Source organism: Pleurodeles waltl, chromosome 6 (genome assembly GCF_031143425.1).
Source record: "Pleurodeles waltl isolate 20211129_DDA chromosome 6, aPleWal1.hap1.20221129, whole genome shotgun sequence".
Lineage (NCBI taxonomy): Eukaryota > Metazoa > Chordata > Amphibia > Caudata > Salamandridae > Pleurodeles > Pleurodeles waltl.
Window position 1 is genome coordinate 1,217,350,931 of NC_090445.1, and position 27,945 is coordinate 1,217,378,875.

At 45.4% G+C, this 27,945-nt stretch overlaps 1 protein-coding gene across 1 annotated transcript in view; it reads left to right on the forward strand.

Annotated features, from left to right (window-relative positions):
• The window catches only part of HK1 (hexokinase 1), a 1,372,133-nt gene that overhangs the window by 1,035,579 nt on the left and 308,609 nt on the right, over positions 1–27,945 (forward strand). The window contains exon 14 of the mRNA XM_069240524.1: positions 18,428–18,527. Coding sequence (XP_069096625.1) covers positions 18,428–18,527 — 100 coding nt within the window. The remainder of the gene's footprint in view (positions 1–18,427; positions 18,528–27,945) is intronic.

The window sequence follows — 27,945 nt, forward strand, 5'->3', positions numbered from 1 at the left end:
ACGCTGGGTCACGCCCCTTTACCTACTGAGGAATGTTATTTGGATCTAACCATGAATACTAGTGACCCTTCGTTTCTGGCAGCCAGCAACAAGGGTACTTTGAAGGCTTTTTACAGGACTCAACATCATCTGATGATGTGCTGAGTGGGTAGACAGACGTTGGTGAGACCTTTCACGTCTTGCAGCAACAAGGGTACTTTGAAGGGTTTTTATAGGACTCAATGTCACTTGATGATATGCTAAGAGGGTAGACAGACGCCTGGTGTCTTAGGGACTTGCACACTCCGAAGGTTAACTGAAGCCAGTGGATCAATCAGGGGAAATTATAATGAGTGGGGCAGGGCTGGCTGTTTTAGAAAAAGCAGAGCTGTCTTTTGCCCTTCAAGGCCTATGACCATGATATATTCTGTTTGGGCCACAGGGGCAGTGCTTATGCCATTCTGGTTGGGGCTCAGCAGTGATCAAGATTGGTTTCCATGGGTGCTGGGCTTACGATTTTCTCCTGATGTAATTGCCTCTTTCTCAAACGGGCGATAGAATTGCTTTTGAGTTCTCCCCAAGGTCTCTGGGTCCTTTTACTCTTAGTTCCTTGAGACTTTTGCAGTTCGTTTTGGACAAAACTGAATAAAACTTTCCTTATTATGTAGATCGTTAGACATTTATACAGGTCCTTTGTTGGACTCCTGTTGTAACATTTCTTTTCCGATGGACATCTTGCTTTCATTAGTAATTGTTGGTTGTGGACAATCGCTTAGCTTGAAGTCGGTCTGCAAGTTTTGTGCAGAGGTTTGCTCTCAGTGTTTGAAAGGGGATGTATCGATTGACACATAAGCATTATTCATACTTAGGGTTGTTTCAGTTGATTTGGAGACCAACCGTTCTTTTCCTGTAATTAGATTAATTTGAAAAGTGGGTGATGAAGTAGTCTCCGATGGCAAGTTGTGAACCTCAGTGACGGTGGTTATTATGTTTGTCTATGTGCCTTTATTTTCCCTGCTCGATCAGTCGCTCGACTGGTTGCATTGCAGAGATGGATTTGGTGGTTTGAAGTCTTTTATAATTGATATTAGGTTGGCTGGAACCTCTTCTAGTTGTGACATAATAGGTTGACACAACTCTGAACATGCCCGTGGAGGTGGGGTGAGAGAGGGTGGGGTCGGCAAAGATCCTTGAGCTTTAACAATTAAAACAATCAATCATGCCTCATAGGGTGTCAGTAATAAAGTAACTTATAGGAAACCTAATTCCAAATAAACAATATGGCAACAAAGGATCAGTTCAGAAGTAACTACCTTTTTGGCTGGGAGACCCTTAAGCCTTTCAGGTGGTCATTCTTGACTCCTGCTTCATATTCAAGAATACTCAGTTGTCTCTGGATTTACACATACTACCCAATCTTATCCGTTTTCCAACTGTTTATTATTCCTTCTTCACACCTTCACGGTGGTTTGTGGGCACCTATCACTCGCTTTTGGTCTTGATTAATCCCCCCGCCTTCTCTGTTTATTCTGCAGGTTTTCTGGATAAATCTCACACAGCAGCTCTATTTATTGTGTTTCTCTTGTCCTGATGATGGCCTCAAGTCAGTGAAGGTTGACAAATATCAGTAGATATTCGGACTTGTATTGTGCAACAGTATTTTTAGAAAGTATAGAGTTGTTCTAAATCCTGCACAAGAATTTGCAAACACTGTCCTTTCGCTGTAGAACCTCTCTTTATGTGTTTCACTTTGCGCCATTGTTGTCTTTCTCACATGCACCATATGTTCACTCCGCATATAAAAACACAATTTTGCGTTATGACTAATGCTGCCTTTTGACAACTTTTTTTACTTTTTGCTAAATATATTCATTTTTTGTTCCCTTGTTGCCATAATATTTGTTTTAAGTTAAGTTTCCTATAAGTTACTTTATCAGTGACACCGTAAGACATGATTGCTTTTTTTCAATACTTTATGCAGGCCTTATTTAGGGTTTGTAGGTAACTCCTGTTGCGTTTAGTGAGCTTTAACAATTAGCATGTTCAGATCTTTGAGTTTTGCATCGATCCCCACCACTATGGATTGTAAGTTGTGGGCGGACATTCGATACTTTTCCATGATTGATCTTTGCCTGAAGAGGGGCTCAGAACATAACATCTAATGCTGCCAAAAGTTCATGCCAATTGAAGGAGTTGTTTTTGCGTCTTGCGTGACATTCATTTCAAAATTTGGTTGAATAAAATAGTTAACATGGTTAATTGGAGCAGAAGTCGAGGAGCTCCTGGTCAGTCACATAGTAGAAATTCTTGATGGATTCATAGACTGGAGCCAGATTTTTGCTTGTCAGATGTGGCTTATCTGAATGGAGAGAAGCATCAGTATTTGGCCTTAAGTCCACCATAGGGATGGATGGCAAATGTGGGGTTAGAAGAGAGGTGTAGAAAGTCCAACGTATGAAACAAGAACAATTTGATATGCCGAGCTTTGGCTGACTAATCTTGGACAGGTTCCGCATCTAATACTGTGCTTTTTATTTGAAGCAGTTCCGTAATTGTTTTTGCACTTGCCCTTTAGGCATTTGAGGCTCCAGAGGCAGGGCACCATTACTTTATGACAATAGTAGAATTGCAACTTTCTGAGGCATGGATGGACTTGCTTATTTGCGAGTTGACTTCCCCATGCACCCTATAAGTGAAGTTTTTGGTGCACAGCGCCTTAGTGGAATTTAAAACTTTGTTGAACCTTCATCTAAGGGGCATCGCAAAGAACTCGGATGTAAGGCCCCGGATCTCACTTTCAAAACTTGCAGTGGCAGCACTTAGTGTTTAGATTATGAGCAGGCAAGCAATAGAAGACTGTCAGGTGCAGAATTGGTGCCTGCCCCTTTTTTAGGTCGAGCCTAGGCAGAGCGCTGCCTGCAAGACATGTTGTATTTCAATCTATGGGCTTTAACCACGCCCACTCTTGCCATTTGTTCTTTGTTGTGCTTGTCTTAAATGCTTCCTTTTTATTGATGCCTTTTTCTGAATGTCCCTCCTTTGTGTGCTTAGTTCTGTCCCAGGCGATTTCCCTAAGAAAACATATTTGTTGGCCCTCACACTATGTTTTTGCTTCCTCCTGTTGCAGTATGTGATGGCCCCTCCTCAATCCCAGCGTTAATCCTTTTTGCTGGCCATATCTGGCCATCTGTTGCCTCCTCACTCGCACCCCCTCCCTTCCATCATTGCTGCCGTGTTCTTCTCTTACTTCCTCGTTGCTGAGGACTGCAAGAAGCCCTTTAATTCTTCTTCTGTGCATTCACCAGAACCTGCGTTCTTAGTTACTAGATTCCAGTCAATTCAAAGAACTGGATAGGGCTGTATTCTACAGTTACATATCATAATTGGCAATGTAATTTGTGAAATATAATGTAATGTGTTTTTTGAGCTGCTCAGAGTAAATGGTTTGTAAGGTGGTTTCTCCTTCGGACAGGGATAACCTGAGCTCCTGCCAGGTTTTGTGTGTTCTTAGTGGAGCCTGGCAGGGGTGCGGGTATCTGAGATATCGCCCACGTGTGCTATGAAGCCAGGTCCTGCTGCTTAGTGCTGCCTTTGCTGAAGGGGTGAAGCTGGTGTAATGTAATAAAATGCAGGAGTCTCCCTCTACCCCTGGTTAGGTATTCCCATCATACAGAGCTCCTTAGATCTTGCAGTGCGTCAGACCACTATATCAACCAAAAAACAAGTATTCTGCAACATACGCTTACATTTTTCCCCCAAATATACACATCAATAAGCACGAAAACAGTCTATAATTGCGAATCAACATACAATGAGTCAGCCCAGGACTATTTTATAACTCTGAGTAACTGCACACCTTTCCCATTTAAACACTTTGGATTCTAAAACCTTGTAGGGTCGACCCTGCAATTCTTCCATGGTACATAAACTTTATACCTCTACGTTTGATAATAGTAACACTTGTCTCTAAAATGCTACAAAATGGCAAAGCTGAGGTTGTTTGTGTTGCAGGAAAACAAGTTATTAATAAGTTGTTTCTTGGAATGCAAGCATGGACGTCAATTCACTAAAATGCCAGGGATATCGGAAGTGACATCACATGCCTTCGACCTTTACATTCAGTCACACACACTTGCTTACACATACATACACAATCACGCATTAAAACACTCCTACCTGCATGCATGCACACAACATACATTTAAAGGCATTTATTACTTACATTAGCCAGGGAGGGTCATATTTCAATTAATTGTACTGTATTTTAATTTGACTAATAGTGAATATTCTTATTCACTATTATTTTAATTAAAACAGTTTGACAAAAAAAACAAGGAGATTGGAACCCCCATTGATGTCCATTAGTACAAGCTTCCCCTATATTCCTGGCACTGATATTGCCGCCTCTGAGGCCAGGGGTTGCAAATGTAGTGCCAGGGGTCCCAAGGGGCAAGCTAGGGGTCGCAGCTGTGACCCCTGGTGACCCCTAAATGACTTCCATGAATGAAAGTGGTTGTGAAGTATATGAGATTCACTGTGCCAGCTCCTAGTCAATGGAGTAAGTACCCTCAAATCCTGCTCTTGATCGGAGGTCATATTGTTCAGGGCACCCTATGGTTCAAAGCACCGTGCTCTGTATACAGTTCATTGAAAAAGTGTTCTTCATTGCCAATGAAGAGAATTAGGCCCAGATTTACTAATCTTTCACACAACGCAAAGCACCAAGACAGACGGCTGCACTGTGCTGCGTTGCTTGAAGGGGGGAGCTGAACTGCACCATATTTACAAAAATATGTCGGGTTGACCAATTTTAATGTGGCAAGAAAAGTCCAGTTCTGCATTTACGTCAATAGCTCTGACTCAAGCAAATACGAGACCTATTGCATTGCAAATGCTTGTGCTTGTTTTATTTTTTTGCGCTATGCCAGCATTTGGTTCGTTGGAGCAGAAGGCTTGAGAATTGAGCGGCCGAAGCTGTGTTGGGAGCTTCATTAGGTTTGCCCATTGTTTATCAACTTGCCAGCATTTCAAGACTACTCACAGGCCTGTGGGGTTAGCCAGGAGTGGAACTGCTTGCGTCTGTCAGTGAGTGGAGGTGGGGGAAGCGGGGAGCAGGGTGACAGAGCAGTGCGATTGAGCAGGATCTGTAGAGGCATTTCTACAGAGCCAGCCACAAGGTGCTGTGGGACCTAGCTCGACCACTTCTGTGTGCTCACCCCACTGCCTCCACCAGTGACTATCCTGCAGGGGAAGGAGATGTGCTCACCATGTGGTGGCCTCTTCCCCCTAGTCACTATTCCCCACTGCTCCGTGTTGCGCCTCGCTCTGCAGGCCTCAATGGCTCTCTGCTCTGAAATTGATTATAGGGAGCTGTTGATCGCTTAACTTGAGCACGATTTCTAAAAGCCACGTTGATATCCTCCCCAAGGTAGTACTTGGAAATGCAGTGCGTAATTGTGCAAGTCCAAGGAAGATGCTCATATGCAGTTGTTTTCAGTATACATTTCACCTGACAAAGGTGTACACAATTGTGTCTTCCACGACGGCTGGGTTTTTGTTCAGTCTGCTATGGTTGCTAGATAATGACATAACGCAGTATTTACCAACTTTGATAAATACAGATTCTGCATGGTACAGTAAAATATCATAATTATCAGATTTCTCCCCTGTCATCGGTGTGGATCGGATGCGTGTCTGGGAGTAGCATTATTCACCAGACTCATAATCTGGACCATAGTATATTGAAACTGTCACCACCTCCTAGGATGTATTGCCAAATTCTACATTTGTTTGTAACCACATCCCTTGTATCTGCAAAGGCAGCTAGTCTACTGCATAAACAACTGGAAAAATAGGACTAACCGAAGACAAATAATAAACAAATTAAACATCGACACTCTTGTAGTTTTATTGAACAAAAATGTGAACAGACCTGGGTCCTCATTACAAGCAGCCTGGTTAATTGCAATATGTGTGGTAACTGGTATTATAGAGAACATTTCACCAAGTACACAATTGAAGTTAACTGTTTAGATGATTAATATTTCTTAATGCTTGTGAAGATTTTATGTTCTATTTCTTAGTCAATCTGGCTCAAGAAAAACATTATTTGGTCAATTAGAGAATGAATTAGTGAGCAATGTGTAAATCATAATTGCTCTGCTATTGCAGAGCACTAGAAAGTTTTCCGCATATTGATAATTAATTCTGTCTGGATATCGGTCCACATACAGCTCTGATGGCAAGCGGAGAACGTGGCTCTTAATGTATGGATACCAGACCAGTCAAGAAGCTATACAGCATTGAGCACCCAGGAGACATTTCTCATATATTTTGGAGAAAGTCATCCTTCAGTGAACCATTGTATTGCCCGTGCGATTTGGCTATACTCCAGACTTTCTAGGAAGTCACAATATATCCAAAAGACAATGCATGAAAATGTATGTCAGTTGTCAATTTTCATGCATTCTCCTCTGCAGTTATTCCTAGGACTGCCCACAAAAAGACATTCTCACCAACTTTGCTCATCTTAGAAAATAAGCAGATGCTGTCACCAAACAGCAGACGTCTCAATTATCTTTTCACATGCCTGAAGCTCTTGTATTCTTCACTTTGTGGATTACATGAACCCCCATATAAAAACTAAATTTGGCATATCAGTACACTGCAAGTGTTAGTGGTGTTAGAATTATGCAGGGTTACAGGACTTCATATAGTTTTGTTTAGTACAAATGTGATCCAAGGGCATTTGGAAATTTAAAACTCAACAAAATGTAAGTTACCTATAACAATAAACAAAAATCAATTAAACATATCCAATCGAATGTAAGAATCCAACCTCAACCAATGAATGGAGGCCTGACAGGTTACTGGAGGTTGTGGGAAAATATGCAAATTTGGAAGGAAAGCAAGACGGCGGGAAGTATCAAGTGAAAATGAGAAAGGTCCTCTTTAAGAAAATAGAGGGGGTGTTAGCATCCAATTGTGGAGGAAGCAGGTGAGGCTTGTCTGTGGATTTTAGTGATAAAGCATACATATTAAAGAGGAGATAATGTTCTCAGTCTCAATCAAAGTGTCTTTGGAAGAGACGGAATTACAGTTCCTTTTTGAAAGTCGCAAGATCAGGGAGTGGTAGGAAGAGCTTGTACAATAAATTTTGAATTCTTATGACACTGCCAGAGAAGGGATTACTTCATACACCACTGATGTTCAAATGAAGGATGCTGAAAGAGGATGAATTATCTGTTTAACGCCCCTCCACATCCCATTGCCCTCCATAGAGTTTCCATTCCTCAGTCAAATAGGAGCGAGTGGATATGTGAGGGTTTTGTGAGTGATGTAGGCTGTCATAAATGGGGCTCTTGCTTCTGTGAGAAGCTATTTAGTGTTAAAATGATCTGAGTAATGTAGTCAGATTTCTTACCTCAAGAGACAGTGTGAGTGCAGCTCTGAGTGGGACTAGATGAACATTTGGTAGGCCAGGGTGAAGCACATTTCTGTAATCAAGTCTGGAAAGAACTGATGTCTTAACCAAAGACTTCCGGTCTTGATAAGGAATAAACTACCTGATACCCCAAAGCAGCCTGGGTTGGTAACATGCGCCATTTGTCATGCCTGCAATTTGTAGGATAAGTTTTTTGTTCAGGATGAAACCCTGAGATTTAACGTTATGCACAATGGCCAGTTTACAATCCAGTATAGTACGTGAATCAATCTGCGCTTGAACAGGTATCTTGGATTTTTTGGGAGGAGATAAAAAAAAAAAACTCAGTTTCAAGTGGGTGTGTTTCAGGTGATGATTTGACATCCAATTTCAGAAATTTCCCATGGTATTTGAGAGTAAACAAATATCATTCAGGGGCAATATCTTAAGCTATATATCTGAGTATCATCAGCATATTGGTGACACCAGAGGCCCCAGGTCCTAAGGAGAGTTTCAAGTGGTTCCAAATACAGATTAAACAAAGTCGGAGACAGAATGGGGGCTTAAGGAACCCCTTGTTGCAGGCTGACATTACTAGATGCAAGGTTTGTTTTTATCAGTAGGAGCTGGACCAAATAACACTGTACCTTACAAGCCTATTTGTTCTTTGGGGTTGTTGTTCATAGAAATATGATTGACCTTAAGGAAGGTAGTTGATAAACACCGTCAGAGAACCTTCATTCAAATGAGCACTTGCTTTCTGCCTCATTCCAATGTTGCTTCTTCCCCATATATATATATATATACACACAAATGCTTTTAAAGACATTTTAAAAACAGTTTCAATGTATATTCAGAAGGAGTAATATGGGTTTGTAAGGAAATACAAATTGCTTAATGTCAGTTATTTGCCTCCTGAAGACATATTCTTTTAAAATGAATAAAAGTAATACATCAGGATAGCAAAAGTGTGATATAAGGCATTGTTTTGCTTTCACTAATGACTGAGCTGACAAACATGTCTAGAATGCACGTCTTAGTTCAAAGAAGACATTTATTATGACTTCACCAGGAGGTTCCTAAAAAATGAAGGAGATGAGTAGGTCGAAAGCACACATTTAAAAATAGTCACAGCAATGATAGGAAAATATATCAAAATGATTCTCAACTGCAATGTACACAGCAAATATATGTGATTATATTATAGCATAATTGCAAAGCAAAGAATAAAGTAAAGATTCATCACCGTAGGGCCTGCCAAGCTCTTCATCTTTCTCATGCCAGTAAGAAGATGACCCCATTCAACTCCGAGAAAGAGATATCCACCCTCACGGGACAAGTGTCAAGCATTTGACGTCCAAACCTGACGAGGTCTTGGAAATTCCCTCACTACTGAGCAGGACCACCTCTTTTATAGCTTAAACAACCATGGAAAGAGCCTTCTAGAAGCCCCCCCCTCAGATGGGAACATTAAAACATGCTGGCTACTGTAGGTCAGAGTTGGAAGAAAAACGTTGAAAACTGGCCAGCCTTTCAAGGCTCTCCTCCCAAGGCCGACCTATTCCCTGCACTGAAGAAAATAAAAAATGTGTACTTTCTTATCATGAACTGTTTGTGTTCATCGAGGAAGAAATACAAAAAAACAAGCTTAGTTTACCATGTGGAAAAAACACAGCTCAACTACAATATCTCATCTGTAATGTCTAACACCATGATAAAGCCAATAGGCAGCTAAACTGAATACAAAATATGCAAAGTGGTGCAACACAAAGTCAGTGGTCCAACACATCTATTTTTACCACAGGCATTGCTCAGTGTTCCCCTTTTCTTCTCTCTAGAGCACCTCCAAAGGGAGGGATAGGAGAGGGGGCATGTAATGTAAATCACTGGTAGCAGCTAAATAGCACACCACTGCGGGTGTAAACTGAGATGCCTTGGGAATTTCCAGCAGGATGTCTGTTTATAGCATCTCCTTAAGTCAAGTCATACTACCCGTCAGGATTAATACTACGGATCAGGGGGTCTTAAGTTTAAGAACAAGGCAATAAAAACTGGCCACAAAAGCATGTTGTCGGAAAGGGTACAGATGTTGGGCAAATACACAGATTGCCTCCAATAGAAACTGATCCGGGCTAGACACTAAAGCAAACCACACATGGTGCTCAGTAGTGGAAACTAAGACAGGAATTACATTGCAGAAAAGTCAACGGTCATCAGAGAGGGCCATGAATCAGAATGTAATTGACCGGTGCATAGCTGCCAAGGTTTCAGAATGCTATGTGTGACATTTTCATAATTTCAGTGTAATTATGAGTGACATTTCAATGACTACGAGTGACACTTCCTCACCAGCAAAATCAAGCAATGAAGACAAAGGAAACATAAATATCAGAAATTACACCCATTTGAGCAACACAAAACTCTAAGGAGATCTTAAAACTGCTGTAACGCACCAATATTTAAAAAAGACTTAGCTCAGTCACTGTTCTATAAAAATGATAATTAAAGAGTTAAATAATAAGTTGTGCTTTCAGGCAGTCACCCTCATTTCACTTATCTTCAGAGAGTGCTTTGCTGCTTGACTTACCTGTGTGATGATCAGTGAATCAGCTTCGCTGCACTGCCAGGCTGAGTGAAGCCAGGGAGTGCGTCTTTGGGCCGTGTTCTGCAGGGTTGGGGGGAAGAGAGATATTGGGGGTAGTGAGTTCACAGTGGCAGTACTGCTGTAGAATAAGTTGCTGTTAGGGGCCGCTTCCGATGTAACAAAGCGCTGGTGCTAACTGAGGCTAGCTTTCACTTTGTTGCCTAGTTTTGTGCTTTTTTGCATCTCTTATGTAGTGCAAACCTGACCTGAAGGAAACAGAGCGCTCTGGGGGTCCGCGAAGCCTCGTCAGGGGGTCCGCGGCAGCTTAAAAAAAATGTAATAATATTAGGTCCCAGCTATCAGTATTGACTCAGTGGGGGTCCCCTGGTTCCAATAATGATTCAGTGGGGGTCCCCGGGCTCCAGTATTGATAAAATGGGGGTCCACAAAAGTGAAAAGGTTGGGAACCACTGCTCTACACAAACACTGGCTACAATCCACAAGGAAACATTCATATTATTCAGCCTGAAGGCTGCACAGTCACTGAACTTGACCTCTGGCGCTGCACTAGAACTGTGTGGCTATAAGAGGGCTAGTGTGAGGTGTGTCTCACGTCGGGCAGACTCCGAGTACGGCAGCACCTTTTAATTGTCGCCCATCCGCTCTGGTAGACCACTGCTGCCCGGCCCTTTTAAGTGTGCACCTGTGCCAAGAGTACAGACGCCCCAGTCACACTGTACACATTCACCAAAGTAATAGCAAGCTAACTCGAAAGTTGTGACACACACCCAGACAAGACTGCAAGAAATCAGCGGTGGATTCCTGGCGAAGAAGACCTGTGGCGAGAGGGAACCAAGTCCAAAAGTGTTGGTGGAGTCCAGGAGTAGGAGCTACTACCCACCCAGCTGTAGTTGCAGGAGTTGGTCAACAGTGAGGAAGAACAGGTCAGCACTGCAGCCCTGGAGCCGGAGAAAAGTTCCCCACGGATACAAAAGGTGTCCCACGCTGGAGTGAAGATTACAGATGGGTGTTGGTGCATGAATTCCACCAACAAGCCTTGGCAAATTTGCGGTTAGTAGAAAAGTGGAGCTGCTGTGGACCAGCAAGGCCCAGGAGGACTTAACCCAGGAGGGTGAGTCTGAGAGGACCCTCAGGGACACAGAGAGTCCACAGAAGCAAAGGCAGCGCCCACAGGAGTCCCACAGGACAGCGACACAGAAGTTGCAGAAGGAGCCCACTCAGCACTACAGAAAGGAATCCCACGCCGCAGGAGAACCACGCAGAGGGCTGTGAATCACAGGAAGGAGTGCTGAAGACTGGTGCTACAGGTCGCCTGGAGATCCCTCGGAAGAGATGCAAACAAGTCTTGGCAGCTGCAAAAGGTGCAGTGCACGGGGGTACTGTCCTGCCTGGGAAGGCAAAGGCTTACCTCCACCAAAGTTAGATAGCTGGCAAGGAGGACCAAGAGGACTAATCCGGACTGCCACCTGTGATGCAGGATCCACACTGCTCAGGATGAGAGGAGATCCACGCAGCCGGTCGTCTTTGCAGCACGTGCCTGCGGATGCAGGGAGTGACTCCTTCACTCCAAGGGAGATTCCTTCTTCCTTCTCGCGCAGATTGAAGAGTTGCTGTCTTCTGAGGATGCACCACTGGAGAAATGTTGCAAGGCTGGCAGGAGCTGTGGAAACAATGTTGCAGAAGAGTCTTCTTCATGGATTGCAGCGTTGTCGAGAGTCCAGTCGCAGTTCCATTGGCGAGAAGTCGAAGTGGAAGTTGCAGCTGAATCCTGCTGGAGCCTTGCAAGCCGAATCTGAGGACCCACCCAAGAGCAAGAACCTAAATAGCCTTGAAAGGGGGATTGGTCACCTACCCAGGTAAGCACCTATCAGGAGGGGACTCTGACGTCACCTGCCTGGCCTGGCCACTCAGATGCTCCTAGAGTTCCTTGCCAATCTTGGAAACAAGATGGCAGAACCCAGGGACCCTCTGGAGGAGCTCTGAGCACCACACCTGGGGTGATGATCGACAGAGGAGTGGTCACTCCCTTTTCCATTGTCCAGTTTCGGGCCAGAGCAGGGACTGGGTGTCCCTGAACTGGTTTGGACTGGTTTATACACAGCGGGCACCAAATGTGCCCTTCAAAGCATACCAGTGGCTTGGGGAGGCTACCCCTCCGAAGCCGGTAACACCTATTTCCAAAGGGAGAGGATTTTACCTCCTCTTCCCAAAGGAAATCCTTTGTTCTGCCTCCCTGATCAGATCAAGCAGCAGGAAGGCAAAAACCTGTCTGAGGGGTGGCCGCAGCTTGGGCTGCCCAGAAAACCTTGTAAGACTGGTGGTAGCAATCCTGGGGGTCCTCTAAGGAGCCCCCAGAGTGCACGGAATCATACTTCCAATACTTGCAACAGCATTAGGGTATGATTCCGACATGTTTGATACCAAACATGCCCAGGTTTGGAGTTACCATTATATAGCTGGACATAGGTAGTGACCTATGTCCAGTACACACGTAAAATGGTGTTCCCGCTCTCACAAAGTCCAGCAAAATGGGCCTGGAGTTTGTTGGGGCACCTCTGCTAGTGCAGGGTGCCTTTACACACACGTACCTGCATCCTGCCCTCTGGGCTGAGAGGGCCTACCATAGGGATGACTTGTAGTGAAAACAGGTGCATGCACGCATTTCATGAAGACTGCATTGGCACACCTGCAGAACCCTTTACATGGGCTACCTATAGGTGGCAGAATAATTGCTTCAGCCATAGGGATTGTAGGAAAGTACCATCTTGCCTGGCATGTTACCCCCATATTTCACTGTATATATGTTGTTTTAGTCTGTGTCACTGGGACCCTGCCAGGCAGGGCCCCAGTGCTCATAAGTATGTGCCCTGTATGTGTTCCCTGTGTGATGCCTAACTGTCTCACTGAGGCTCTGCTAACCAGAACCTCAGTGGTTATGCTCTCTCTGCTTTCCAAATTTGTCACTAACAGGCTAGTGACTAAATTTACCAATTCACATTGGCATACTGGTACACCCATATAAATCCCTAGTATATGGTACTGAGGTACCCAGGGTATTGGGGTTCCAGGAGATCCCTATGGGCTGCAGCATTTCTTTTGCCACCCATAGGGAGCTCTGACAATTCTTACACAGGCCTGCCAGTGCAGCCTGAGTGAAATAACGTCCACGTTATTTCACAGTCATTTACCACTGCACTTACGTAACTTATAAGTTACCTATATGTCTAACCTTCACCTGGTGAAGGTTGGGTGCAAAGTTACATAGTGTGTGGGCACCCTGGCACTAGCCAAGGTGCCCCCACATCGTTCAGGCCAATTCCCCGGACTTTGTGAGTGCGGGGACACCATTACACGCGTGCACTATACATAGGTCACTACCTATGTATATCGTCACAATGGTAACTCCGAACATGGCCATGTAACATGTCTAAAATCATGGAACTGTCACCCCAATGCCATTCTGGCATTGGGGGGACAATTCCATGATCCCCCGGGTCTCTAGCATAGTACCCGGGTACTGCCAAACTGCCTTTCCGGGGTCTCCACTGCAGCTGCTGCTGCTGCCAACCCCTCAGACAGGTTTCTTCCCTCCTGGGGTCCAGGCAGCCCAGGCCCAGGAAGGCAGAACAAAGGATTTCCTTTGGAAATAGGTGTGAAGGCTGGGGAGGAGTAGCCTCCCCCAGCCTCTGGAAATGCTTTGATGGGCACAGATGGTGCCCCTCTCTGCATAAGCCAGTCTACACCAGTTCAGGGATCCCCCAGCCCTGCTCTGGCGCGAAACTGGACAAAGGAAAGGGGGGTGACCACTCCCCTGACCTGCACCTCCCAGGGGAGGTGCCCAAAGCTCCTCCATTATGTCCCAGACCTCTGCCATCTTGGATTTAGAGGTGCTGGGGGCACACTGGACTGCTCTAAGTGGCCAGTGCCAGCAGGTGACGTCAGAGACTCCTTCTGATCGGCTCTTACCTGGCTTGGTAGCCAATCCTCCTTTGTTGGTAGCCAAACCTCCTTTTCTGGCTATTTAGGGTCTCTTCTTTGGGGAATTCTTGAGATAACGAATGCAAGAGCTCACCAAAGTTCCTCTGCATCTCCCTCTTCACCTTCTGCCAAAGGATCGACCGCTGACTGCTCAGGACGCCTGCAAAACCGCAACAAAGTTGCAAGACGACTACTAGCACTACTAGCAACCTTGTATCTCCTCATCCTGACGGCTTTCTCAACTGTTTCCAGGTGGTGCATGCTCTGGGGGTAGCCTGCCTTCACCCTGCACCAGGAGCTCTGAAGAAATCTCCAGTGGGTCGACAGAATCTTCCCCCTGCTAATGCAGGCACCAAAAGACTGCATCACTGGTCCTCTGGGTCCCCTCTCAGTCTGACGAGCCTGGTCCCTGGAACTCAGCAACTCTGTCCAAGTGACTCCCACAGTCCAGTGACTCTTCAGTCCACGTTTGGTGGAGGTAAGTCCTTGCCTCCCCACGCTAGACTGCATTGCTGGGTACCGCGTGATTTGCAGCTGCTCCAGCTCCTGTGCACTCTTCCAGGATTTCCTTCGTGCACAGCCAAGCCTGGGTCCCCGACACTCTATCCTGCAGTGCACAACCTTCTGAGTTGTCCTCCGGCGTCGTGGGACTCCCTTTTGTGACTTCGCGTGGACTCCGGTTCAGTTTCCTTCCAAGTGCCTGTTCAGGTACTTTTGCATGTGCTGCCTGCTTCTGTGAGGGCTCCCTGAGTTGCTGGGCGCCCCCTCTTTCTCCTCCTCCAAGTGGCAACATCCTGGTCCCTCCTGGGCCACAGCAGCACCCAAAAATCTCTACCGCGACCCTTGCAGCTAGCAAGGCTTGTTTGCAGTCTTTCTGCGTGAGAACACCTCTGGAAGCTTCATCGCGACGTGGGACATCCGTCTTCCAAAGGAGAAGTCCCTAGCGCTCTTCTTTCTTGCAGAACTCCAAGCGTCTTCCATCCGGTGGCAGCTTCCTTGCACCCTCAGCTGGCATTTCCTGGGCTCCTGCCCCCTCTCGACACTGTCGCGACTATTGGACTTGGTCCCCTTGTCTTACAGGTACTCAGGTCTGAAAATCCACAGTTGTTGCATTGCTGGTGTTTGTTCTTCCTGCAGAATCCCCCTATCACGACTTCTGTGTTCTCTGGGGGTAGTTGGTGCTCTTTACACCTACCTTTCAGGGTCTTGGGGTGGGCTATTTTTCTAACCCTCACTGTTTTCTTACAGCCCCAGCGACCCTCTACAAGCTCACATAGGTTTGGGGTCCATTCGTGGTTTGCAATCCACTTTTGGAGTATATGGTTTGTGTGCCCCTATACCTATGTGCTCCTATTGCAATCTACTGTAATTCTACAGTTTGCATTACTTTTCTTGCTATTACTTACCTAATTTTGGTTTGTGTACATATATCTTGTGTATATAACTTATCCTCATACTGAGGGTACTCACTGATATACTTTTGGCATATTGTACCTTTATTTTTAGTAATTTTGTGTATTGTGTTTTCTTATGATACTGTGCATATGACACCAGTGGTATAGTAGGAGATTTACATGTCTCCTAGTTCAGCCTAAGCTGCTTTGCCATAGCTACCTTCTATCAGCCTAAGCTGCTAGAAACACCCCTTCTTCACTAATAAGGGATAACTGGACCTGGCACAAGGTATAAGTACCCACTACAAGCCAGGCCATCCTCCTACAGGGATACCCTAGTACCGCAATGCCCTGAGTACCTAGGTACCATATACTAGGGAAGTACATGGGGGGGGAGGGTAGTATGCCAATTATGGGAAGAAAAAGGTACAGTTAATAAAGTTAGAAGGGAGAGAGCATTAACACTGGGGTCCTGGTTAGCAGGATCCCAGTGGACACAGTCGAACACACTGACAACAGGCAGAAAATGGGGGTAACCATGCCCAGAAAGAGTGCACTTTTATACAGTTTGCAAGTTTGAAGTGTCTCGGGTGAGGGGTTGCTGGGGCCGAGGAGGGAGGGGAAAGAACGCTATGTGAGGTAGTGCTCCGACCTCGCTGAAGCCAAAAAACATCATGCGCCTTGCCCTTACTACAGAGCCCCTCCACTAGCGCACACAGACTTCGTTGCAGTACCAGCTTATTTCAGACGGCGGGCACGGGCAGAGAGCATGAAGATAAAGAATCTGAGTGCTACCACAAGCACACTGAAAAGATGATAGTTGTGTCTGGCGCTGTTGTCATTTTATTTTATTTTATGGTATTGTTGCCCTCACGTGACCAAGAGAGGCTGAGCCTGAGACCACTCCAGCCCGGGTAAACAAAATGCTGGTTCGGACTACCTGATAGGTCCAGAGCGCTTGTGAGAGACGCATGAGTACACAGGAACAACGTGGTTGGGGAGGCCAGACCTGATTTCAGCAATTGTATATTTTTCTCCGCTCTCGTGGCTGGCTGTGCTAATGAAAACTGAACTAAGTATCAACTAATTCAAATTTAGTTGTGTAAGTGTGACCATAGCAACAAGCAAGTCCCACGTCCAGATGGTAGTGTAAAATTGTCTGGCTGCATCATTGGCAGCCGATCGTGCTGGATTCATTTTGGTTAATTCAAAATGCAAAGCACAATGGTGTGGAAGCTCTAATTATGCGTGATTAGGCATTATAGTGTGGGTGTGTAGGTACCTGCCTTAAAATGCGTTAGTCTAACCCCTGATGCACAGTACTTGATTGGGATGCACCGGTAAATGGGGAGAACACGGACTACAAGATTAGTGCAGTTGTGAGATAATAATTATTCAAGTATTTGGGAAAAGCTTGAGGGTCTCAACAGCAGGTGTCAGTGTTTGTAAGCCAGAGACCTTAGATTCTTCTTTCTGTGAAGAATCCTCTCACCCTTTAGTAAAATGCGATCAACAATTAAACAATTCTGCTAGGTATCCGTAGGGTATTTTAAAAAAGCAATACACTAAATGTAAGCATTTTGAAAGTTTAAAATTAGAGAATTCATAGGTAAAGAACAGTGACCGTGGATATGCCAGGTATATAGAAACAGATGCAATGTTTTCCTTTAAGGTAATTGTCAGAGTTATAAGCTTCCTTCTGTACCTTCCAGACCTCTTGCACCACTATATTGGAAAACCCTGAAACCAGTATGGTTGGTGACTACATTCCAGTCAGTGCTGGATTCAAAAAATGTGGTAGGGACCAAAAGTGACCGCCCCCACCATGCAGTTATGAACAGACATGATTGAGCCTGGGAGGTGGAAAAATGATTTAGAGTAGACCCACCTCCTAATAGAGGCAAAATTTTACCTGACCTACTGCTACTGTTCTAGTAGTTCCTTCTCTTTTCCCAGCTTGGAGAGCTAGACAGACCTATACACCATTTTACTACATTATAGCTTTCACTGGACAATATGGATGGAAATTCAAATGCAACAGCATAAGAACTAATAATAAAAGAGCAGCAAGAGAACAAAAGGCAAAAAGGTTGAGCAACCCTTCTTGTATTGGATGCGTCTGCACTCTTGAACCATTTTCCTAGCGATTGAAAATAAGAGGGAGGGTCCTGTGCCCAGGACCACAGACTCAAGGTAGTCTTAAAGGTGATGGTGGCAGGCTTAGCCATCAAAGGTGGCAACAGTTAAGGAGATCAAATCAGTGTAGTATTTCCCTGCACGAACCAACAGACACCCTACGCTTCAGAGCAGCCCAAAACGAGAACAGTAAGCACAGTGGACTATAGATACTAGTGATCAGGATTCAAATAACAGTATCATAGCATAACAAAGAAATTAAAGTCAGCCTGCTTAAACACGTCGCCAGAGTGTAATAAAGGAAACAGAACACTACACATTTACATTTTGATGCTGCTGTGCAGATAAAGAATAAAAAAACAGAGATGCAAAAACAGTCAAAGTGTAGTGTGGGCGCAAAGGACAGGTATGGCAGTCGAAAGAGTGATCATTCTTTTGCTGTGTTTCCACATCTCTCACTCACGCCACGCTGCCAGCCATTATGCCAGCCCTGCTGGTGCATACAGAAAGGACCCACAAGTAAAAGTTGTGCCACTCTTTTCTTTCCTCTGGGGCCTTCAACCTGGGTCGTAACCAGCGATACTTCTCACTAGTGGGCCACGTTCACCCCGTCATGCTTCTGTGAGACAGTTTCAGATCAGAGCATACCAAGTCAAGTATTGCCATTTAAGGAAGCATTAACGAAGCAGTGAGTAGAATTTGTGTGGCATTTACTCAGGAATTTAAGTCGCATTTACTGATATTGTATATACTAGTATATCATCCTTTAACGAAGAGTTATGTAAGCAGAAGATTAAAAAAATATAATATTTAGTACACTACCGGGGAACCGTCACATCAGCAGTATAACAGAAATATTTATAATAAATTCTGGAGTCATTGCATTAAACTGAATTTACTTTTCCTTCTTAGGAGTTTGACCTGGATGTCGTGGCTGTAGTGAATGACACAGTTGGTACAATGATGACGTGCGCATATGAAGACCCAAACTGTGAAGTTGGCCTGATTGTAGGTAAGATGTCCTTTCATCAACAGTGGAGTCGCTTATATTGCTTGTATTAACACATTTACTAGTTTCCTGTGGCCTAGTGATTTTATTTCAACAGCAATTACAATATGTTTGGTGTCCCTTATTGGATTGTCACCTTAAGCTTTAATTGGTAAAGGTCACACTCAAGTTTTATCCAAAAGTTTTAAATGTGCGAACTGCTGTTAGGTCACACATTAAAAAGTTTGATTCAAGCATTAGTATAATAATCATGCGTGATTTAATTCATTATTATGCATGAAAGTATCAACACTTATCTTTACCATTTGTATTTTTTTAATTAAGGTTTTGCAATATAAAAACAGAGATAGACAGTAAACTATTCACTCCCACAGGTTAGCACAATACATTGGTAAATCAGCAATGACAATGAGTGCATATGTAAACATATGTATCCCAACCCTTCCCAGAGCCGGCATCTTGGTTAGACAGTGTAACAATTGGGGATGACAACAAATAAGCTGTGAGTGGGCTCCATACGTCCTCGGATTGTGACATCTGCAGTAGTTCCTAAGCATACATTTTCTATTGCTCTTTATGGAATGTAATATCCACCATCAGTTGTCAGGGTTCGGTGTCAATGTTTTGCCCCAATACATACCCGCCTTTCTCTTTGCCAGCAGTAGTGCCACCACCACAATCTTACGACATGTGCATAACTAGTCTAGGCTGACACAAGTGCGGAGTACAGGGCAGTTTCTTCATAATCATTGCTGATAGATTGGACACCACTTTAACCCAGAACTGCTGAAATGGGCCACAAAGCCATGATAGGTGAAGGAAGTCTGCTGCAGGCGCCCCGCGACGAGTGCAGTTTGCATCTTCACGTAGCCCCTATTGTGCCAGTCTAACAAGGGTATAAAACATTTGTTGCAAATATTTAAAATAGATTATATGCAAATTACAGTTCGATGTATGCATTTGTATTAGTGTACAAGAAAATCTCAAACGGAATTCCACCGATCCATAGCTAGGGTCAGCACAGTGGAATTGGTCTTGTTGCGTCATACAGTCTTGTTATGAGATTTTTTCGCATATGGCTGATCAGCATTTAAAGCACACCTAGAGTTGGGCGTTCTCCCGATACAGCTCTTTCAGCGCTGCCTGTAGGAGGTAGTACGAGAATGTCAGCAGTGGTGTTTGGCACGTTGTGTGTGGGAGGTCTGACACAGTGATGAATTGACCTGTGTGGTACACATCTCTGAGAGTTTTTAGCCCCACTCCCTCTAAGAGAGTGAACACACTGTTTTTCATGTGTGACTGATATGGTTGGGTGGTATATGGTTGGGTGGTATCTTAGAAGGAGTGCCGAGATGTACAGAGGTAGTCTCTTGACATGCGTCCTCCTATAATTTACCTGAACCACTGACTCAGGTTCCCTGTGAAGCCAGATACCTAGATTTTTCACTGGGTCTACAATCAACTCCAGAGGGAAGTCCAGAGTGAAGGGCATTGTGTTCGGCGTCAGAAGAATTATAATCGGTTTTACCCAATTTATGGTAATGCTAGAATACCATTCAAATCGTGTATACTCCTGGAGTACAGGCGCTAAATATGTGTGGGGGTCTCAGACATATAGCACTATGTCGTCCACATAAAGAGAGACACCAATAGAATGTAATCGAAAACGTAGTGCAGCGTGTGCATGTTATTTAGGGAGCACACATGCCAGAGGCTCTAAAGCCAGGGTAAATAGTGTTGGGGACAGGGGGAAACCCTGATGCATGCCTCAACAAATAGGTAATGGTTCCGAAGTATGTCCATTGACTATTATTCAAGCCACTGGAGTGGTATACAGTAACCATACCCATTGGAGAAATATCTCTGGCATGCCCTTGCAGCCCATTATAATGAACATATTGTAGGAGGCTGGACTGGCTTGTAGTGAGTACCAAGGGGTACTTGCACCTTGCACCAGGCCCAGTTATCCCTTATTAGTGTATAGGGTGTCTAGCAGCTTAGGCTGATAGATAATGGTAGCTTAGCAGAGCAGCTCAGGCTGAACTAGGAGACGTGTGAAGCTACTACAGTACCACTTAGTGTCATATGCACAATATCATAAGAAAACACAATACACAGTTATACTAAAAATAAAGGTACTTTATTTTTATGACAATATGCCAAAGTATCTTAGAGTGTACCCTCAGTGAGAGGATAGGAAATATACACAAGATATATATACACAATAGCAAAAATATGCAGTATAGTCTTAGAAAACAGTGCAAACAATGTATAGTTACAATAGGATGCAATGGGGAAACATAGGGATAGGGGCAACACAAACCATATACTCCAGAAGTGGAATGCGAACCATGAATGGACCCCAAACCTATGTGACCTTGTAGAGGGTCGCTGGGACTATTAGAAAATAGTGAGAGTTAGAAAAATAACCCTCCCCAAGACCCTGAAAAGTGAGTGCAAAGTGCACTAAAGTTCCCCTAAGGACAAAATAGTCGTGTTAGAGGGAAAATGCAAGGAAAACACAAATCAGCAATGCAACAACGATGGATTCCTGACTGAGGGTACCTGTGGAACAAGGGGACCAAGTCCAAAAGTCACAAGCAACTCGGAGATGGGCAGATGCCCAAGAAATGCCAGCGGTTGGTGCAAAGAAGCTCTTACTAGGCTGAAGAACTGTGAATACTGCAGGAACGACAAGGGCTAGAGACTTCCCCTTTGGAGGATGGATCCCCCACGCCTTGGAGAGTCGTGCAGAAGTGTTTTCCCGCCGGATGGACGCCAACAAGCCTTGCTACACGCAAATCGTGCGTTTGGCGTTTTTGGACGCTGCTGGGGCCCAGGAGGGACCAGGAGGTCGCAAATTGGAACTGCAGAGAGAGGGGACGTCGAGCAAGACAAAGAGCCCTCACTGAAGCAGGTAGCACCCGGAGAAGTGCCAGAAACAGGCACTACGAGGATGCGTGAAACGGTGCTCGCCGAAGTTGCACAAAGGAGTCCCACGTCGCCGGAGACCAACTTAGAAAGTCGTGCAATGCAGGTTAGAGTGCCGTGGACCCAGGCTTGGCTGTGCACGAAGGATTTCCGCCGGAAGTGCACAGGGGCCGGAGTAGCTTGCAAAGTCGCGGTTCCCAGCAATGCAGCCCAGCGAGGTGAGGCAAGGACTTACCTCCACCAAACTTGGGCTGAAGAGTCACTGGACTGTGGGGGTCACTTGGACGGTGTCGCTGGATTCGAGGGACCTCGCTCGTCGTGCTGAGAGGAGACCCAAGGGACCGGTAATGCAGCTTTTTGGTGCCTGCGGTTGCAGGGGGAAGATTCCGTCGACCCACGGGAGATTTCTTCGGAGCTTCTGGTGCAGAGAGGAGGCAGGCTACCCCCACAGCATGCACAAGCAGGAAAACATTCGAGAAGGCGGCAGGATCAGCGTTACAGAGTTGCAGTAGTCGTCTTTGCTACTATGTTGCAGGTTTGCAGGCTTCCAGCGCGGTCAGCGGTCGTTTCCTTATCAGAAGGTGAAGAGGGAGATGCAGAGGAACTCGGCTGAGCTCATGCATTCGTTATCTAAAGTTTCCCCAGAGACAGAGACCCTAAATAGCCAGAAAAGAGGGTTTGGCTATCTAGGAGAGAGGAAAGGCTACTAACACCTGAAGGAGCCTATCAGCAGGAGTCTCTGACGTCACCTGGTGGCACTGGCCACTCAGAGCAGTCCAGTGTGCCAGCAGCACCTCTGTTTCCAAGATGGCAGAGGTCTGGAGCACACTGGAGGAGCTCTGGACACCTCCCAGGGGAGGTGCAGGTCAGGGGAGTGGTCACTCCCCTTTCCTTTGTCCAGTTTCGCGCCAGAGCAGGGGCTAAGGGGTCCCTGAACCGGTGTAGACTGGCTTATGCAGAATTGGGCACATCTGTGCCCAACAAAGCATTTCCAGAGGCTGGGGGAGGCTACTCCTCCCCTGCCTTCACACCATTTTCCAAAGGGAGAGGGTGTCACACCCTCTCTCAGAGGAAGTTCTTTGTTCTGCCATCCTGGGCCAGGCCTGGCTGGACCCCAGGAGGGCAGATGCCTGTCTGAGGGGTTGGCAGCAGCAGCAGCTGCAGTGAAACCCCAGGAAGGGCATTTTGGCAGTACCAGGGTCTGTGCTACAGACCACTGGGATCATGGGATTGTGCCAACTATGCCAGGAAGGCACAGAGGGGGCAATTCCATGATCATAGACATGTTACATGGCCATATTCGGAGTTACCATGGTGAAGCTACATATAGGTAGTGACCTATATGTAGTGCACGCGTGTAATGGTGTCCCCGCACTCACAAAGTTCAGTGAATTGGCTCTGAACAATGTGGGGGCTCCTTGGCTAGTGCCAGGGTGCCCACACACTAAGTAACTTTGCACCTAACCTTTACCAGGTAAAGGTTAGACATATATGTGACTTATAAGTTACTTAAGTGCAGTGTAAAATGGCTGTGAAATAACGTGGACGTTATTTCACTCAGGCTGCAGTGGCAGGCCTGTGTAAGAATTGTCAGAGCTCCCTATGGGTGGCAAAAGAAATGCTGCAGCCCATAGGGATCTCCTGGAACCCCAATACCCTGGGTACCTCAGTACCATATACTAGGGAATTATAAGGGTGTTCCAGTAAGCCAATGTAAATTGGTAAAATTGGTCACTAGCCTGTTAGTGACAATTTAAAATTAATGAGAGAGCATAACCACTGAGGTTCTGGTTAGCAGAGCCTCAGTGAGACAGTTAGGCACCACACAGGGAACATATACATGCACACCTATGAGCACTGGGGCCCTGTGTGACAGGGTCCCAGTGACACATACATATAGGCCACAAACCTATGAGCACTGGGGTCCTGACCAGCAGGATCCCAGTGACACATAACAAACACACTGAAAACATGGTGTTTTCACTATGAGCACTGGGGCCTAGCCATCAGGATCCCAGTGAGACAGTGAAAACAGTGACAAACATCCTGACATACACTCACAAACAGGCCAAAAGTGGGGGTAACAAGGCTAGAAAGAGGCTACCTTCTCACACAACCCCCCCCCCCAAACGAAGGACAATAAGGCTAACCTTGGCCAGTTGAGACTTTATTGTCTAAGTGGTGATAAGTAGAGAGTAGCTCTGCAATAGACTGGTTACTCCCTTTATCATCCACTATATGGTTACTTCCCTGTGGGGATGTAAACCACCCTGTTTGAAGTTTTTTAGCTAAGCAACAATGTGAAGATGTATTTTCAGAGTTTCTATCAGTAAGTTTTAGTTTAGAGCAGTGGGAATTGTCCACTGAACCTATTTGTAGTGATGGAAATGCCAGACAGGGATGCTGTCTCAGAAAAGCCATAGCTGGGCAAAAACTTTGTCCATCTGGCTGGAAGAGAGAACAGGGATGCTGTTTCTCTTGAGTTGGAGCAGGGCAGGGATGCTGTCCTATGAGCTCCACACTAGGGCAGGGATGCTGTCCTAAGTGTTGTGAGGTAGTGCAGGGTTTCTGCACTAAAGTTTCTCTGGGAGGGTTGGAGGGATGCTCCATGTTAACTAAAATGGTGCTGTTTTTCTCACCAATGTTAGTTATCCCACAGAGAGGTACTTCCACCTCAGGGAGTCCAGCTTTGGCAGCTGATGATTCCCTTGGAACAGGTGCCACCCCAGGAGAGGTTTCTCCCACCACAGGAATAGTATCCTGAATGGTAGGGTGGTTAGGGGATACTGTGATACCCTTTTTACCTGTTGATGGAGAGGGATCCTGAGTTTTCAGGCCTTCTCTCCTTTGCTTTTTCATTTCACTTGAAATGAGAGGGAACAATTCCTCAGGGATGCCCAGCATGGCTGCATGGGCATAAAACTCTACATCAGCCCAACCTGAGGCCTCTAGGTCATTACCTAAGAGACAGTCTACAGGTAAGCTAGGTGATACCACCACCTGCTTAGGGCCAGTAACTCCACCCCAACTAAACTGAATTATAGCTAAGGGAAGAAACTTAGTGGAGTTATGGACATCAATAATCTTATACTGTTGTCCAATGATGTGTTGATCAGGGTGCACTAGGTTTTCAGTCACCAAAGTGAAACTGGCACCTGTGTCCCTGTAGGCCAAGGCCTCAACACCATTTATTGTAACTGTCTGCTTGTACTTATCCATTGTAAGGGGACAAGCAGCCAGTGTGGCAAGGCCAGTGCCACTAGGTGTGACAGAAACTGTCTTGGGACTGATGACATCAGTTTCCACTATGGACCCATAAGTGAACCCAACTACACCCTTTGCTTGACTGTTGCCAGCAGTCCCACCACTAGTACCACTACTGCTAGGGGCACTAGAGCTTGATGTATTAGTGGTGGTAGGATCAGGGGGTTTACCTGGACAGGACTTATCCCCTGGCCTATGGCCTCTATTTTTACACACAAAGCACCAAGGCTTTTTAATGTGTGCAGGTTGGGAAGAAGAGGAAGAATTTGTTTTATCCCCACCCTCTGAAGAGTGTTTAAGATTTGAAGTGGGATCTTTGGTTTTACCCTTATCCCCATGCTTATCTTGAGATTTTTCACCATCTTTCTTCTTATTGCCATCTTTGTCACCCCCTGTATGAACTTTTCTGTTCACCGTTGTTCTGACCCATTTGTCTGCCTTCTTTCCCAATTCTTGGGGAGAGGTCAGATCAGAGTCTACCAGGTACTGGTGCAACAAATCAGACACACAATTATTAAGTATATGCTCTCTCAGGATTGTGTTATACAGGCTTTCATAATCAGTAACTTTACTGCCATGTAACCACCCCTCCAAGGCCTTCACTGCCTGGTCAATGAAATCAACCCAGTCTTGTGAAGACTCCTTTTAGGTCTCTCTGAACTTTATCCTGTACTGTTCAGTGGTTAAGCCATAACCATCCAGGAGTGCATTCTTAAGAACTTGGAAATTACTAGAATCATTTTCTTTTACAGTAAGGAGCCTATCCCTACCTTTTCCAGTAAATGATAGCCATAGGATAGCAGCCCACTGCTTTTGAGGGACATCCTGTACCGCACAGGCCCTCTCAAGTGCAGCAAACCACTTGTTAATGTCATCCCCCTCCTTATAAGGGGGAACTATCTTGTGCAGATTCCTGGAATCATGCTCTTTTGCAGGATGACTATGGGGAATACTGCTGCTGCCACCATGGGTTTCTAAACCCAACTTCTGTCTTTCCCTCTCTACTTCTAAAGACTGTCTATCCAAATCCAGCTGTTGCTTCTTGAGCTTCAGTCTGGTTTGTTCCACTCTCAATCTATTGAGCTCCCTTTCTAACAATCTGTCATCAGGGTGGGTGGGAGGGACATTTCTAGATACAGAGGTATGATGGGAATGAACAGAAGGAGACCTGTCCCTTACAGAGGGCACCCTAACAGCTTGGCTACCAGTATAATGTGAGAGCACACCATTAGTATGGTGTGATTCAACCTCTGTACCAACTATGCTAGACTGTCTAGTAATGGGCAGGCTGAGAAGTTTCTTTCCTGAACCTTTTCCTGGGGGAGTCCCTGGATCAGATTGAGAACCATTAGCTACTTTTTCTACAGATTGGGCACTTATGGCCTTATCCTGTACTCTAAGCATATTAATTAACAGTTCTAAGGAAGGATTCTTCCCTACACTCAAACCTCTCTCTATGCAGAGACTCCTTGCTCCTTTCCAGCTAAGGTGATCATATGCAAGTTTGGACAGTTCAACATTTTTTCCTGTGCCAGACATTTTTAGAGAGAGTTAAAGTGATAGAAAAAGAGAAAAAAGTTTTCAGAACTTTTTGGAAAGACAGAAAAAACTTTTTAAACTTTTAAGAACTTTTTGAAAGTTTAGGAGTACTTTTCAGCACTTAGAAAAGAGTGAAAAGAGGAAATGCAAAACTTTTTGGCTATGTGTATATACACTGACCTTGTTTTGTATATTTTTCTCTTATGAAAAGTACAATGACAAGAGTGGTAAGTAGTCTCAAGCACTTATCCCACCACTGCACAACCAATGTAGGAGGCTGGACTGGCTTGTAGTGAGTACCAAGGGGTACTTGCACCTTGCACCAGGCCCAGTTATCCCTTATTAGTGTATAGGGTGTCTAGCAGCTTAGGCTGATAGATAATGGTAGCTTAGCAGAGCAGCTCAGGCTGAACTAGGAGACGTGTGAAGCTACTACAGTACCACTTAGTGTCATATGCACAATATCATAAGAAAACACAATACACAGTTATACTAAAAATAAAGGTACTTTATTTTTATGACAATATGCCAAAGTATCTTAGAGTGTACCCTCAGTGAGAGGATAGGAAATATACACAAGATATATATACACAATAGCAAAAATATGCAGTATAGTCTTAGAAAACAGTGCAAACAATGTATAGTTACAATAGGATGCAATGGGGAAACATAGGGATAGGGGCAACACAAACCATATACTCCAGAAGTGGAATGCGAACCATGAATGGACCCCAAACCTATGTGACCTTGTAGAGGGTCGCTGGGACTATTAGAAAATAGTGAGAGTTAGAAAAATAACCCTCCCCAAGACCCTGAAAAGTGAGTGCAAAGTGCACTAAAGTTCCCCTAAGGACAAAATAGTCGTGTTAGAGGGAAAATGCAAGGAAAACACAAATCAGCAATGCAACAACGATGGATTCCTGACTGAGGGTACCTGTGGAACAAGGGGACCAAGTCCAAAAGTCACAAGCAACTCGGAGATGGGCAGATGCCCAAGAAATGCCAGCGGTTGGTGCAAAGAAGCTCTTACTAGGCTGAAGAACTGTGAATACTGCAGGAACGACAAGGGCTAGAGACTTCCCCTTTGGAGGATGGATCCCCCACGCCTTGGAGAGTCGTGCAGAAGTGTTTTCCCGCCGGATGGACGCCAACAAGCCTTGCTACACGCAAATCGTGCGTTTGGCGTTTTTGGACGCTGCTGGGGCCCAGGAGGGACCAGGAGGTCGCAAATTGGAACTGCAGAGAGAGGGGACGTCGAGCAAGACAAAGAGCCCTCACTGAAGCAGGTAGCACCCGGAGAAGTGCCAGAAACAGGCACTACGAGGATGCGTGAAACGGTGCTCGCCGAAGTTGCACAAAGGAGTCCCACGTCGCCGGAGACCAACTTAGAAAGTCGTGCAATGCAGGTTAGAGTGCCGTGGACCCAGGCTTGGCTGTGCACGAAGGATTTCCGCCGGAAGTGCACAGGGGCCGGAGTAGCTTGCAAAGTCGCGGTTCCCAGCAATGCAGCCCAGCGAGGTGAGGCAAGGACTTACCTCCACCAAACTTGGGCTGAAGAGTCACTGGACTGTGGGGGTCACTTGGACGGTGTCGCTGGATTCGAGGGACCTCGCTCGTCGTGCTGAGAGGAGACCCAAGGGACCGGTAATGCAGCTTTTTGGTGCCTGCGGTTGCAGGGGGAAGATTC